The 15,759-nt window shown below is 41.2% G+C and overlaps 3 protein-coding genes and 4 non-coding genes across 12 annotated transcripts in view; 2 read left to right on the top strand and 5 right to left on the bottom strand.

Annotated features, from left to right (window-relative positions):
* The window catches only part of eya4 (EYA transcriptional coactivator and phosphatase 4), a 79,125-nt gene extending 77,215 nt beyond the window's left edge, over nt 1-1,910 (top strand). For all 6 annotated transcript variants that reach the window (XM_048250289.1, XM_048250288.1, XM_048250290.1 and 3 more), the window contains one exon: nt 1,091-1,910. In XM_048250289.1, coding sequence (XP_048106246.1) covers nt 1,091-1,171 — 81 coding nt within the window. In that variant the 3' untranslated portion in view covers nt 1,172-1,910. The remainder of the gene's footprint in view (nt 1-1,090) is intronic.
* A 1,692-nt stretch (nt 1,911-3,602) lies between these two features.
* On the bottom strand, nt 3,603-7,778 carry rps12 (ribosomal protein S12). The gene is made up of 6 exons (XM_048250302.1): nt 7,708-7,778; nt 7,537-7,583; nt 6,791-6,907; nt 6,480-6,582; nt 5,721-5,822; nt 3,603-3,700 (listed from the first exon to the last, which is right to left on the bottom strand). The coding sequence occupies exons 2-6, from the start codon at nt 7,548-7,550 to the stop codon at nt 3,638-3,640; spliced, it is 399 nt and encodes a 132-aa protein (XP_048106259.1). The 5' UTR covers nt 7,551-7,583; nt 7,708-7,778; the 3' UTR covers nt 3,603-3,637.
* Nucleotides 5,553-5,637, bottom strand: LOC125299953. The gene has a single exon (XR_007194494.1). It is a non-coding gene; the product is annotated as a small nucleolar RNA SNORD100 (small nucleolar RNA).
* Nucleotides 6,001-6,085, bottom strand: LOC125299952. The gene has a single exon (XR_007194493.1). It is a non-coding gene; the product is annotated as a small nucleolar RNA SNORD100 (small nucleolar RNA).
* LOC125299951 lies at nt 6,653-6,736 on the bottom strand. Its single transcript, XR_007194492.1, has one exon. It is a non-coding gene; the product is annotated as a small nucleolar RNA SNORD100 (small nucleolar RNA).
* On the bottom strand, nt 6,994-7,073 carry LOC125299935. Its single transcript, XR_007194477.1, has one exon. It is a non-coding gene; the product is annotated as a small nucleolar RNA SNORD101 (small nucleolar RNA).
* A 1,126-nt stretch (nt 7,779-8,904) lies between the features above and the next one.
* Nucleotides 8,905-14,087, top strand: zgc:153284 (uncharacterized protein LOC751696 homolog). Its single transcript, XM_048250303.1, has 3 exons — nt 8,905-9,074; nt 11,409-11,576; nt 13,953-14,087. The coding sequence occupies exons 1-3, from the start codon at nt 9,030-9,032 to the stop codon at nt 14,013-14,015; spliced, it is 276 nt and encodes a 91-aa protein (XP_048106260.1). The 5' UTR covers nt 8,905-9,029; the 3' UTR covers nt 14,016-14,087.
* The last annotated feature ends 1,672 nt before the right edge of the window (nt 14,088-15,759 follow it).

Below are 15,759 nucleotides of genomic sequence, written 5' to 3' on the forward strand. Positions count from 1 at the left end.
AGGAGTTTGTAGAAAATCAATACAGACCTTGTGGGCATTCGACCAAAAACATTTAGGGCCCTACTTTAAATGATGGGTGAAGTGTTAATGTATTGACTATTCAATACCATGAGGAAGACCCTAACACTGGTGGGTTAGCTCAATGCTCCTATGTGCCATACAATAGCTTTCATTCACGCACAAGACACTTTGTCTGACTTTAATTTGCCTGTCATTTGAATTAGGGCCCTCAAAGTTAGTCCTGTATTTTTGACTCTGTAAAAGCAGTATATGATGATGAAATACTCTGTCTACATGTTCTGTATTGAGCAATTCCTGAGCTTGAAGATGCACTTTAATTTCAGCATTTCAGCGAGATTTCTGTGCCTCAGCAGCTGATTGATTTGTATACGATGTGTGTGCAGTGTTCTTTGGTTTTGCTGTCAGTGTATACAAACAAAATGACAAGCAAACAAACAAATCAAGACATCTTGATATGTGTGCTTCTCTGTCGACCAAACGATTATTTTCTTCATATTAGTTGAAGAGTCTGTTGTCTGTAGGCTTGCATGTTCGTAGCTAAGAGTGCTAGAGTTAGCCTAACTTGCATGGGGGGTGGCGTTTGTGCAGGGCTTTGAGATGTTCTGTGTGTATAAGCATCACCACACACACACACACACACACACACACACACACACACACTATTGGCACAGTAGAGGACAGGATTTGCCATCACATCATGGGTAAGATCTCAGACCCATGGAGAATAAACAAATTCAACTCATACTTGTCACTGTAACACTTTCAAACATATACAATAAGTCTGTCATGGATCACATTAAGCTATCATTCTTCAAACCTACAAATAACATTTAAAACCACACTGAATCCATACTGTTCTGGCACAGTAGAGCTGACTCAAAGATGCATTTCCCGAAAATGTCACTGCGCCATCAACAGCCATAATATGACCATTACTGCAACAACTGTTGTTAAACGATCTAGATCATTCCGCTCTCTCTGTCTTTTACATGGGAGGCAGACAGAAGCTGTGCTTTTGTCCATTACGCATGACCTTTGACCCTGACTCTTACATCATTTTCTGTCACAGCACAACATGCCGTTCTGGAGGATATCGAGCCACTCGGACCTGCTGGCCCTACATCAAGCACTGGAATACGAATACCTGTAAAGGGGGGGAAAAGAACTAAACTGCAGAACTGTACCTACCACTTTTTTTTTTCTTGTTTTTTTTTTCTTTCTTTCTTCTTTTTTTGTACATCTATTTAAGGAGCTACATTACACTGCTAATTTTTGTTTGTTTCATTTTGTCTTTTATAAAAGAAAAAAATGTTGCTTAATAAATAAATAAATAAATAACTGAACTGTCTTAAGAAGACGAGGACGGCGAGCGAGAATGCTGGTTTTATTTGTGAAACTATACAAGGTCTTACTGTAAGCCCCCAAAAAAGTTTTCATTTAGTTGTTTTTCCTCTTCTTAGCTAATGTGAGGTGGGACAGTGGAGAAACTATGAGTTTCACAAACAAAAACAAAAATGAAAAGAGATTCTCCCTCCCCTCGTGGAGGACCTAAACCTTAATGCAAAAGACTTAAAACTGTAACCATAACAACCCTCCTCCCCATTCTTCTTGCTTCCATAGCAACAACCTGCACTCTGAGTGTCTATCTAGTGTACACCCCATACCCCATGTAAATTATTTTACAGTTAATAGTTTAAACACGGACATATTTGTTGTTTGATATTGGAAAGGCTTTTGTTGTCTCTTTGTTTTTGTAAGTTTTTGGCAAAGAAGAATGTGCATAATGATTTGTTGTGCCTTATATAAAAAAGATGTGTTTGTGTGTTTCAATGTAATTTTTGTTTATTTTAAATATGTATGTAGATAAATTACAAACGTTAAAAAAATCATTGCACGGGGTCCTGATAGATTATTCCCAAACACCCAATGAATGGCTGAGTTTAAAACACACACACACACAAACACACCTCTTTAACTGTGATGATAGAAGTCTAATTATGTAAAGAGTAAGAGTGGAGCATGGTATATCACACGTATACATCAAACCCTAAAATGGTGTAGTAATATGCATACATGCACCAACTGCCGAACTATTCATTTTGTCACATATCACCATTTACTTCTAGCCTGGAGATTCCAGACCCAAATCCGAAAGATTAAGGGTCTGGCCATGAATAATGTAATGGCCCAACTCGTAGGGCGGCACCAAGCATGCATTTGAAAATCTCAATGCACGCAATTGGCCAACACTATATGACCAATGTTTACCGACTGATTCCGGACTTTGACACAATTGGATAGCACTACGACTCACCTGTTTAGTTCGCCTCTGATATCAGATACACCGATGTGATTGGTATACAAGGGACATGTGTAGTAATGAGCATCATTACTCATTGCCAGAATGACACGCTGAGCAAATTCAAATTGTGCTCCCGTGAGAACTCTGGATTACCGGGGTAATTTACTTTAGCATATAAACCCTTAGTGCCATATGAGACCAGAACCCAGCGATGCCTCTTCCATACCAGCCACATTACTGAAGCAGATCTGGGAATCATAAACCAGACTTTAACTGGCAGGATGTGAAAAGCCACAATTGTTTCACATTAGGAACTCATTTTTGAAGTCTCCTTATAAAAATGTGTTGCCTTAGTCAGCAGGCATCTCTTCCAAGGACTTGGAAGTCGTTTGCCCTACATATGCACATAAAACATAGCCTACAGCCACGTGTTGGTGTGTATACCTTATGGACAGATGTACATCATTCTTCCACTTGACTCTAGGGCAATGTGCCAGATAGTTCTGTGGTGAAACATGTCCACAAGATACCAGTCAGCAAGCTATTGTCAGTAGTGACAATTTGGCATGACTAAGGCGCAGTAAGCAATTATGCATGTTGCATTCATTCAAATACATTTACATTTCTTAGCAGACATGTTTGTCCAGAGCAAACATATTTTAAACAAGGACCAAAACCACAGCAAGGGTAGCTCACCCCTCCCTTCAGTATTCCCAGAGAAACTCCAATGACTTGTGTTATGGAGTTGAATAGCATATGATTACCAAGTACACCTTTAAGGCAGCATGCCCATTTTCAGATGAGAACACCCTACTGCTGCTTTGGATACATCCCCTTGCAATTTCTACACCATACACATTTACTATTTTGATCTAAGAGGTTAATTCACACATCCTCAATCGGTCTCCCACTGTTGTCTGTACTTACTCCCAACGGGCATCCATCCAGATACAAGTAAGCCTTAAGCAGACATACCATGTGCAAACCCCTCAGTATTTCTTAATTGATGGTTCTGCTGTTCCCATTGTTATCGATTGACAACTCTTTACATCTTTAAATCGCCAGTAGGCAAATTGTCATGATAAACCATTCAGAAGACTGGTTATGCGGTTGCCCGGCAATATTGCTCAAAGCACTGCCACATGCATCACCTTTAAAAGATACTCTTGTGCACCCCCTCAAATCATATTCTAACGTACTCTGTGCACAAAGTCACAATAATACTAGTGATCACATCCATGTTCCAAAGAGGTAAAACACCACACCAGACAAGCAGAAGTCGTTTCACTTCAAAAAGGCTTTTTATTCTGCGCTTTACTTCTTGGACTTGAAGTACTCCTCAATGACGTCCTTGGCCTGAGACTCTTTGCCGTAGTCCTGCAAAGGAAAAAGCACAGAAGTGTTAAGAGACATGAAGCCACAATCAATGTTAAATCCATAAACATTCATGTGCAAGCCTGTATTCTGGACTTCAAAACACCACATTTTCACAGAGCTTCTCAAGTCAGGCAGCAGCAAAGGTCAAGTGCTGACATCACATGCAATAAAATCCACTCTATTTCTACTACTTGGTCCCAGCCCTGCAGTACAGATGCTCACACCGCAAGAACACCATTTCAGAGTGCTCATGCTAGTACAACACTACTCCTGCTGGTAAGCAGACACTCAGTGCTTCCAACATGGGAGCAGAGTACCAAAACCAGAGACTACCTAATGAGACACTCAAAGAATCCTCCACAGAAATGCACAGGGTTAGTTTGTAACACCAATATGGCAGTAGTCTATACATATCCCGCCCCTTCTCGTACGCCTTCCTATACCAACACACCATAACTGTAAGCCAAAGTCACCTCATCCTGTATACATGTCACAAGACATCCACGCATCCTAGTAAACAGGCAAGCAGTGTGTATGTGTGCGAGATGACAAGAGTCCAAAGTGACACGGGCAGGAGGCCCATTCTAAGGCCTTCTCCAACCCAGGGCTCGAAATTAACTTGCTTAGAACTGCCACAACAAAATGTCAAATGCTAACTTAAATAACCGTTTTCATACTTATATGCTACCTTGCAACAATATCGTTTTGTAAAATCGCAGTTGCAGTAATCCATTTAGCTCAGCATGGTAGGCTATTGGTGACGTTTCGTCTGTCACTGACAGAAAACACGCAGTGTTTTAGTCGGACTGTCATCTCTTTTTTATAGAACACCAGTGTAACCTTAGACCTACACACTACAGGATCAGTCAAAAATGTTCGAAATGTCATGAAAACAAATGCCATTTCCTAGCCTACCTGCCTGCTAGTTAACCTATATCGGAAAGTGACCTATTAGGCCTACCGCCCATGCCCTATGTTTGTGTCAGCGTATGTGTCACTTAATATTTATTTTTTTATACAAAACCAAGACGGCGGATTCCCAAGGAAACACAAGCACCTATCCCATTTGGATATCTTGTATTGTAAATGTACCATTGTAGCCTACAGTGATTCGAAGCGCAGTAAACAGTGTTGTAAGGCTGCATGTATAAAACCGCTTCTTTATAGTTCAGCTGGCTAACGCTGCTTTTGCCATCTGCCCTTTACGCCAGGTCAAATTTTGTTTCATTTTATTCAGACAAGACACGTTCTAGATTCATGTGAACAGTTTAGTAAAAAAGTACCTATTTTAAAATTTGCTGCCATTTTTCTCCTGTCCCAGACATCATTCTATTGTGTCAAGAAGGCATTTTTTAATGGTCCCCAGGACATTGTTAATTTCGAGCCCTGCTAAAACCTCGTTAGTAGTACCCGGTTCTGCAACCACTCTGCACTGGCCAGGAACCCTGAAGCTCCAAAACTCCCTTTACATCATTACCCTTCTCTACGTCAACCCCCAGTACAGATGAGCCGAGACAGAAACATTCAGCGCACAGAAGAACACAAACCTTTAAAAGGTGCAGCTCACAATTCAAAACTATCACACACACACCCTGATCAAACCCCTGGTGCTCCTGCTGTCCATGCTGTGCGTGTGCACTCAAATCAAAGGCGTTCCTACACGTCACAGGAACGCAAAGGGATTTGGACCGAGCTGTACTCCATTCCAGCCAATCAAAGCATTGTTTCCCGAGTAACTTCACTGTTCAGACACAGACAGCAACAACCTTTTTGCTAGATTCACTGACTGCAACCGTTGCAAACACCATGCCTTGAGCAACAAGCCTCAAATCAGTTACCAGGTTCATCCGGCTGCATCTCAGTAAGATTTGGGTAACATGTGGCGTTTATCCTCACTGAGTCTCAGTAGAGGGAGCCAAGTTATCGTCACCGACACAGCAAGAGAGCCTTCCTCACAAAAGCCAGAACTGAATTGAGTCACCATGTCAGCTTCAGCACCACTTCACACAATGCAACTCACCTTGACGACCACACAGCTGCAGCCCACCACCTTTCTGGGTTTGCCCTCACGGTCGATCTTGCACAGACCAACCCACTCGCCGAGCTTCTTGTTGTCGTCGACCTGGCAAATGCACATAAAGAAAGCATTACACTAGGGCACACACGCAGCCAGCAGATTCAAGAGCGAGGACATAAGCACAACGATCGTATATTGTATCTAATTTACACTCTTTACAACCGTTGCAAACGCCATGCCTTGAGCACACCAAGCCTCAAATTAGTTCCCAGGTTCATCTGGCTGCATCTCAGTAAGAATTGGGTAACATGTGGCGTTTATCCTCACTGGGTCTCAGTAGAGGGAGCCAAGTTATCATCACCGACACAGCAAGAGAGCCTTCCTCACAAAAGCCAGAACTGAATTGAATCACCATGTCAGACTACAGCATTTGCAAAAGGACTAAGGACTATAGGTTGCACAACAAAGTAAATCTCTGTAAACCTAAATTGCTTAAGTGCACAATATTAAAAGTCAAGATGGAACAATACAATCCTTCAACATTTAAACATGAGTGAATACGCCAAAATCAGGCAAACACATACAGCTAACTACATTCAAACTAATGTTACCACAGAAATACTATTCCGACAGCAGAGTTTAAGGCAAAAACATTTGTCAAATTTTCTTAACAACCATGTATACCCACAAATCTTGTCTGGGCCACGCCTGTATTCAGACACACTGCCTGTGGACTAAGCATTGTGATATGCTGAAACGTACCTTGATGAGGTTGATCTGGTGCTCAGCACAGAGGGCTTCCACCAGTTTGACATACATGGGCTCGTCACAGTTGGATGCCAGGACGCAGAGGTGAGCCTGGCGCCTGGAAGCCATTCAAACAGACCCATCAGAACTTGCAACCACCATAGTGGTGTCAATGCTGTTAAACTTTCAGTATCTCAGACAAATATTGGGTAACAATGGCAATTATCCTCAGAGACTTCAGTAGAGGGAGCCAGATCATCATCAGTGATACTGCATTTCCTTCAGACATTTATCCTATAGAAAGGTGTAACTTCAGGAACACTCACTTGTCGAGAGCCTTGGCGGCCTCGCGGATTCCACGCGCCAGCCCGTCGTGGATGAGGGCGGTCTTGAGCACCTCGGGCAGAGCGGTGTTGACATCCATCACACCTCCGGCAGCGATGCTGTATGAAACACGCGAGATGGAAGCAACACATTACCATAATGTTTGCCTAGGCGAATTGGACATACTAAGACTATTTAGGCCTCGGCATTTCAGATTGCGTATCTCACTCATGATTAAGAGTGAAGGGGTATCCGACTAAAGAATGAAAATCATCACATCAATGCCGGGGCTGAGCGATGTAAACTTCCAAGAGGCCAATGTTCACTTTCCACATTGGGTTAGCTTACTGGCTAACATCTCAAATAAACACTATTGAGCAGCTTCTGTATGTGTTCCAATTAGAAGAAAAGAATACACCACAAGAAAGAAACCTCAAAGATGTACGGGGTTTGCATAGCACAAACATTCGACCAACGTCACATCAATGACAAATAAGCGGGTAAATTAGGTAGCACGCAACATCCCAATGGAGCAACGAGTGGCTTCCATCCTCGGTTCGGAACATACAGACACCGGTTTCAACTTTAAGGTTACATGTCTGCTTAAATGAGCTAATATACATTCAATACGTGTTCATATTTTATGAAACACACGCATTAATTGAGTAAAACCTGCAGCAACAATCTAATGTTGTACTTCTGTGTAGTAATCTATGTAGTAGTCTACGGCGATTTTGGTCACGCTTACCCTTCCTCGGCCATTGTAGATTTGTGATGGATGGTGGACTTAAAATTCTGCAATAGTCACAAAATATGATAGATATGTTATCACTCATGGTATAAAGTTCAATTTGAAGTTACTAAGCACTAAGATGGTTAATATTTTCAATAGATTGTCCTGGAGGTATGGAAAACTCACCCAATCCTATCTCTGACAGCGGGTAAAGAGGACGTCATCAAAGCGACAACATTGCTTTATTAGTCAAAGGGCCCCTGAGTCATTGAGCTGCCCAGTGCATTGCCTGTAGAAGAGTATTACTAGAACCAGAGCCCGTCTTATTAGACATTCTCTGCTAGAACTCAAATGACATATCTTATGAACGAATTTATGCACTCCTATTGTGGTAAATGTAATGTAAATAATTGTAAACTTAATTTATTACGTGTTTATCCTTTTAGATCAATGCTATCGTATAGGTATTCTGCGTCCATGGGCCAATGTTCTGCTCTTGTAAAAAATATGGATTGAATATGGAATATCTTTTCTAAATCAAATTTGTGACTTTTAATGGCATTTAAAGGCACTATATGATAAAATGATTGAATTCAGGGAAATCACTTACAAAGTTGCAATAATTCCAACATATATCCAACAGAGTCTTTTTTGTTGTTGTTGTTTAAGCTCTTAACAATAATAAGCCATTGAAAAGGCCCGCTTCAATTCATAGATTAATCACCAAAAATATTTGACCATTCATTGTTATTAGGGAATCATTCAATTTGCTAGATTTTAGTGATCAATTATTAACAATAAATTATTTACTATTATTTATCATACTGATAAATTTGTTTGGTCTTTAAAGAGTATCTTCTATTCCCCTTGGGGATCATTAAATATCTATCTATCTATCTATCTATCTATCTGAGTCTGTCACCATCAAAATATCTTCCAACATACACAGTTAATTGAGTCAAGTTATGCTTGAGTGCTTAGAACCTAAACAAAGTTACAGCAGACAAGGCCTTCTGTCTAAAACCAGATGAGTGCAAGGGCCCAATTAGTTTTTTTTTTTTTTTTTTACTGTCAAGAAATGAATTACCAGTGACTTTTCAAGGTAATTTAATTAGCTGAAGTGAGTATACATCTGTAACTTTTGGGAAAACAATTGAGTCCACACCTATGCAGTCTTACATTCTCATACGCCAAGCTCAGACATGTCTCTCTCTGTGTGTGTGTGTGTGTGTGTGTGTGTGTGTGTGCTGTAGCCTAGCTATCCTTGAGGTATAACCAAAGAAGGATCTTGCAAGTTGTGTGGGGGTGTGGCCTCCCAAGTGAGCCATGTCAAAACCTGCTCACCTGGCTGCTGCTCCCACTCACACACACACACACACACACACACACACACACACACACACACACACACTTACACACCTCAGCACACGCCATCCCATTCCAACCAGCCTAAAGCTGCACTGAATCTTGAAACTCTGCACTAGTCGTCCTGAAACTCCTCTACAAACATGGTTCTCACAATCTACTTCAGCAGCGTCAGTGGCTCCAGGGAGGTCTGTAACTCAGCTGTTTGTTCAGTTATTTATTTGTTTGTTCATGTCATTTTTCTGTGTGTTTCAGTAAGGCTGTGTGGCCACTTGCTACACAACAAGATGTTTATTCACAGTCAGTTCATTCAGGCTCTCAGTATTGGTGAGCCACTCTTTCCTAAAAGATGACTCGGATGTCTCCTTCTTACATTTTTTCCTGCATGTACTGTATAGTCACTGCTCTGGTAGTGGTAGGTTGTTTAAGTCAAAAATATTTTCCCCCTACATCATTTTTGAGTGGGTGATTGAACTGAACTTCTTTAAAGATGAGTGCCAATAATTAATAGGGAAACAAACAATCTACAACTCTATTTGACTCTGATTAGGATGTTCAGGAACCTCTAAAGAGAGATGGATGGATGGGTGTCCCTGCTTGCATGAGCCAAGTCTTGTGATAGCTAGTCATTAATGCTTACATTTGTCACAGCAGATTTACATGGCTTGCTGTGGGGCATATTCTCTCAGGTGCAGGTACAGGGCATTTTATGGCCCTGGTTATGTGTAGAAAAACTGTTTTTGCTCCATGTGCTACTTTGTAGGCTATAGTAAAGGTCTTACATAGAACCATCAACATTTTAAAGAGCCCATAAATGTTTTAAGTGCTCATTTTTTTCAGTATGTTGTCCAGCCTGAACATAGAGGCTAGATGCATCTTTTAATGGATCCGCAAAACAGATAGCTAGAGGAGGGATTGCTTGTAAAAGATAGTCTGTGTTTGCCCAACCCTATAGCATTGTCAAATGACCAGGTTGAAATACCTCATAATTCTGGCTGCTGTTTGTGCACACCCATCATGTAAACCACATGAAAGGGGGTTGATGCCATTTCAGCCTACTTCAGGCCAAGTTCAAGGACTGACTTGATGCATCTTGCTTTTTATATGCACTCTTAAAACGAATGTGTTAGACACAACACAAGCTGGACATAGAGACATGTTAAAAACAACACAAGTGGTGTTATTTTCAACACATTTGTTTGTACACAAGAGTGTACACAGTATAACAAAAGCAAAGTGTTAGAAACAACACAAATTGTGTTGTCCCTATATCTGGACATAGATATGGGTTAAAAACAACACAAGTTGTGTTATGTTCAACACATTCTTTTAAGAGTGTATGGCAGCTGTACAGTTTGTGTTGTGCTTGAATGATTGACTCAAACTGGATTGTAGCTGCCCTGATGATGCCTGATGATAAAATCACCCCCTTGGGCTACCCAACTCATTTTCCTTCACTCCAATCTGTCTGATAGGTGTGCCCCAAACTGTCTAGACTGTAGGAGTGGTTCACTGGGTGTCTTTTGGATAGGGAGGTTGTGTGTTTTACTTGTCTAGTGGTTGGGAGACAGACATACATACAAACACCTGACTCTCAGCCACTTAACTGGCTCACTGGCTCAGTAATACCTTTCAAAGAGCTCTCCCAGTGTAGTCAAGCAACACCCCTCTGTGCAACACCACACCACCCACCACAATATCAATATTGACCACCACACAATGATTTTCCAGGTTTTACTAAATTGTACTTAAATCTGGTTAGCATCATAACCACTCTGCACTAATTTGTTAAAAACTGTTGCATTCAAGTTAATTCTGCAAACTTACCACCACAAATAGAATTCAATTCTGTGGGAAACACTGCTCTTAGCTGTGTGCTTGTCAATACTGCCTTAAGGCTCACTCTCTTAGCTGTTTCACCTGGTATCAAACTCAACACTCAATCAATCGAAGTTGTTCTCGTACGTGTTATTTATTTTATATTATATTTAGATTTATTTATTTTATCTCGTATGTGTTGTTTTTATGTCCTGTCAGAATGACTCACAACAAACCACTGAAAGCATGTTGTGAAGTATAAATAGTCTTGTAGTCTTTTTCTTGTCAATACAAGATATGCCTCCCTTATACATTGTGCTGTTGATAATTTATCATAAGATTTTCCCCCCATCATTTCAACTACCAATAATTGTATGTGACTGCTGCCATCCCTCCTCCTCCTCCCCCTCCTCTCTTCTAATGTGACTATCATCATTCCTCCACCTTCCCCTCCTCTCTTCTAATGTGACTATCATCATCCCTCCTCCACCCCCTCCTCTCTTCTAATGTGACTATCATCATTCCTCCTCCACCCCCTCCTCTCTTCTAATGTGACTATCATCATTCCTCCACCTTCCCCTCCTCTCTTAATGTGACTATCATCCCTCCTCCACCTCCCCTCTCTTCTAATGTGACTATTTTCATCCCTCCTCCACCCCCCTCCTCTCTTCTAATGTGACTATCATCATTCCTCCACCTTCCAGCTGAAGCAGCAGCAGTCGGAGATCTTCCAATATCTGGACGCCAAGCAGATCATGTACAAGGCCGTGGACATCACACAGGACACCAGTATAAAGGATGAGATGAGGAAGCGGGTGGGAAACCCGACCGCCATGCCCCCACAGGTCTTCAACGGGGATGCCTACTGCGGGGTGAGTACCCCCTGACCCCCAACCACCTGACTACACTACTGCTGCTTATAGCAAACATAAGGTCAAAGGTCAGGCAGCTTGGTGCTGTAGAGGGTTGCAGTCAAGCTACGGTCAGGTCCACATCCATCTAAAAATGCTCGGCAAATGCCAGTCAGTCATGGAATTATTCTGTTACCTACATTGTAGCATAGCAACCACAACCATGCAAACACTGTTATGGGCATGCACAGGAATGTGTTCTTGGAGAAAATCAAATGTGCCATATTTGGGCACAATCATGGCTTAACCCACTACTCCAGTATCGCCTCATTTCCTGTCTTACTCTCACTCAAGGGCAAGAGCATCCTTGTCAGAAGGACGAGTCAAGTTTGTTATTGTACTGAAGGCATCGAAGTCACAATGAGATCAGCTCCCTCATTGTTTCACTGCATTAGATGAGATCATCTCCCATATCGTCTCACTGCATTAGATGAGATCAGCTCTCTCATCGTCTCACTGTATTACTTCATGAGATCTGCATTAGATGAGATCAGCTCCCTCATTGTCTCACTGCATTAGATGAGATCTGCATTAGATGAGATCAGCTCCCTCATCGTCTCACTGCATTAGATGAGATCAGCTCCCTCATCGTCTCACTGCATTACATGAGATCAGCTCCCTCATTGTCTCACTGCATTAGATGAGATCTGCACTACATGAGATCAGCTCCCTCATTGTCTCACTGCATTAGATGAGATCAGCTCCCTCATTGTCTCACTGCATTAGATGAGATCTGCATTAGATGAGATCAGCTCCCTCATTGTCTCACTGCATTAGATGAGATCGGCTCTCTCATCGTCTCACTGCATTAGATGAGATCAGCTCCCTCATCGTCTCACTGCATTAGATGAGATCGGCTCCCTCATCATCTCACTGCATTAGAGTGTATGAGTGGAAGCAACGTGCGGCTGGTTCTTCTTGTTTGGCTTACATCATATGTACAGAGTCTGTGATCAGGTGATAACTTAAACAGGCCCACACCCCATACAGCAAATACCATTATATAGTGCACACACACACCCAGTGCAGTTCAGTAAACACACACACACACACACACACACACACACACACACACACACACACTTTGCACACACACCCACACACACACAAACACACACACACACACACACACACACACACACACACACACACACACACACACACACACACACACATATAGACATAATCACCAGTCATTCTCACCATTCAGGTGTATCTGGAATTCTAGCACAGCAGGACACTCCCAGCACACCACACGGCTCTTTGAGTGTGTGTGGAATGTGGCCTTACCTTACCTTTCATACGTGATGACTTTCCCTTTAAGACATGATGCCAGATCCCTCAGGGCGGGACCCTCTCTCACTGTAACACTCCCTCTGTTAAACCTGAGAGCCATCCTGACAAGTGTTGGCCTCTCTCAGTAGGCGTGACTCATTAATAGAGTGACTTGAAAAGTATATCATTACATCCTAACTGCTGCTTAATTACAGTGATGCCTATGCATTTTTCTGGATTAAAAAAACAAAACAAAAAAACACACAGCCTGTTAATAAGCAATTTGCCATCAAGACAATAGTAGAATAACAACAAATGCATTCAAATGTAATCAATAGGGGGCCACCGTGGCCTATTGGCTAGGGCTTCGGGCTTGTAACCGAAGGGTTGCTGGTTGGATCCCGACCAGTAGGAAAAATGTGGGTGGGGGAAGTGGTTGAGCACTGCTCTCCCATGCCCACATCCATGGCTGAAGTGCCCTTGAGCAAGGCACCTAACCCCTCACTGCTCCCCGAGCGCCACTGTAAGGCAGCTCACTGCTCTGGGTTAGTGTGCGCTTCACCTCACTGTGTGTTCACTGTGTGCTCTGTGTGTTTCACTAATTCACTGATGGGATAAATGCAGAGGTCCTTGTACAGTATATGCAAGTATACTTGGTCTATAAAACTGAATACATTGCAATGTATTGTAATATACAGTACAGTATATACAAGAGTATTCAGTGGTGCTGCAAATCATCTTTCACTTGCATGCCTGGACATTTTATCTTCAACTTGTTTAGGCATGCTTTTGATAATTAGTATTTGTTTAACACTAGAGCTGCCAAGGATTTCAAAACTACTACTACCAAGGCAGCCATTTTGACCATTGGAATTTAAACCCAAAATTTCACCAGCAGAATTATTTTTCTATTTTAAGAAAGTCGTGTTTTGAAAAAAAAAAAAAAACATTAACAATAATTAAAAAAAAAAAGTGGTAAAAATTACCAGTCACATCCTTTCAATATCAGTGATAAAACTCTGTTGTCTTCCTTTTGGTAATTGTCTATCATTTGTCTTACAGGATTACTCCCAGTTCTTTGATGCCAGAGAGGATGGCAAAGCAGAGGTCTTCTTCAAACTCTAATCATGAGCAGTGCAGTGTCCTCTGATGTGCAATATCATTTTGTTGTTTGATAAATAAACTGTTTGCCTTTGAGACATTTATTGACCCGTATTTTATATCCATTTATACACACACATTGTGATATACTTAATTAGCAGCCATATATATTTGTATTTGTTTAAATCGAGAACATGCTGTTGGACCTGGTTGACATTATTTGTCCATTCCCTTACAAAAATGAAATGTTTGGGGCAGATTTGCAGCAAACTTGTGGGTGATTTTGTGGGAAACAAATGAGTTCACTAGAAAATATTGCCAGAAGTTTGCTAATGTTGGCCGCTACAGGCAAACTTCCAACAAAGTTCTGGCGATGAGAAGTTTGCCACTAGTGGCAAATCTGTTTGCCGGTGATTTGCCACCACACTTGGCCAATACTTCCAATGAACTTCTGATGACAAACCTAATTTGCATATGACATTGCTGCAGATTTGCTGTAACATTGCCAAAAGGTAACCGCAACTGTTCGCCAGAAACCTGACATTTCTGTAAGGGTTACCGTGTTTAATGTTTCACATCATTGCCAGTATTTTTACAATCCAGCAAGCATTTACCTATATTTAAAATACTTTTTTCTTTCTAAACTTCTAACACTGTGATCTAATGGTGAGATCTAAACAGGGTCACATATCACTTACTTTTATTAAGTAAGTGTTTAGACATCTCAATATAAGATCAGTTTGCCTCTCAAGACAAGGATAGGACACAAATGCATAATAAAGTGTGTATATGTAACTAACCTGTGACAAGATCACAGCCCAAAGATGTTGTGCAGAGCTTTTATTATTATTATATTTTTAGAACTTTACAATGTTATAACTGTACAAATTCTCTGAATTTGTTTCCTCTAAAGAATTTTAGTAGTGATCAGTGATTATGAAATGTGATAAATGAAACCAATGACTCCAAGTGGTGTATAAAAAAAACACAAAGGGGAACACAAAAGCATCGCTTTTTACTGTGTATGACCATAATGTAACTGGAAAAAAAAAACATTTAACACCTGGCTATGTGTCTGATTGAATTGAGATTCAGCAAGTCAAGCGGGTTTAAAATCGGAACACAGAGCACAGAGGCGCATCAAGCTTTTTAAAAGTGTGGGGGTTGTGGGACAGGGACGTTGTAAGTATTTTCTAAGAGGGGTGCGGACTATATTGGTGTCCGGGAGTTTCTCCCCCGAAAAAAAATGAGATTCTGATTGCTAAACACACCATTTTAATGCAGTTTGGGAGGGACAGAAGAAGCAGCGCCTATGCGTGGCTCATGTGACATGTAGGCCTACATGACCTGCTATCACTTCACTATTTGACACTACCCTACATGGAGACATATCTCATGTTATAAATCAAGAAATAATTTCAGAAATATTTTTTTGTGCATATGGGTTAGCAGGCTACAATAAATTGCCTAACAGACAACAGCCTAATTTCGAGGTATCACTAATACCTATTAAATAAATGTAAAGGACACATAATAGTGACAGAACTGTAAGCTCAAATTCAAAAACGTTTGAAGTCTACCCAAACATATGCAAAGGGAATATAAATAAATTGTGTTGCATATAGCCAGCTTAATTAATGTCAATTTAAAGATTATGATTAGCAGTTTCTATGGTTTTTCCATTGATAGTTACAGGAAGCCACGTTGTTGTTTAAACTATTGTTGCTTCTAGCCCACGTTACCTCCAGTTTCACTTGCTGCAGGGACG

Source organism: Alosa alosa, chromosome 8 (assembly GCF_017589495.1).
Source record: "Alosa alosa isolate M-15738 ecotype Scorff River chromosome 8, AALO_Geno_1.1, whole genome shotgun sequence".
Taxonomy (NCBI): Eukaryota; Metazoa; Chordata; class Actinopteri; order Clupeiformes; family Clupeidae; genus Alosa; species Alosa alosa.

Excerpts from the sequence above, each read along its gene's own strand:
- rps12 (XM_048250302.1), bottom strand. Across the intron at positions 6,583-6,790 it reads GCCGCCAAGGCTCTCGACAA|GCGCCAGGCTCACCTCTGCG; the intron begins GTGAGTGTTCCT and ends AATGGCTTCCAG. Across the intron at positions 3,701-5,720 it reads GCAGCTGTGTGGTCGTCAAG|GACTACGGCAAAGAGTCTCA; the intron begins GTGAGTTGCATT and ends TTTCCTTTGCAG.
- zgc:153284 (XM_048250303.1), top strand. The coding sequence starts at position 9,030 with ATGGTTCTCACAATCTACTTCAGCAGCGTCAGTGGCTCCAGGGAG. Across the intron at positions 9,075-11,408 it reads GCGTCAGTGGCTCCAGGGAG|CTGAAGCAGCAGCAGTCGGA; the intron begins GTCTGTAACTCA and ends TCCACCTTCCAG. Across the intron at positions 11,577-13,952 it reads ACGGGGATGCCTACTGCGGG|GATTACTCCCAGTTCTTTGA; the intron begins GTGAGTACCCCC and ends TTTGTCTTACAG.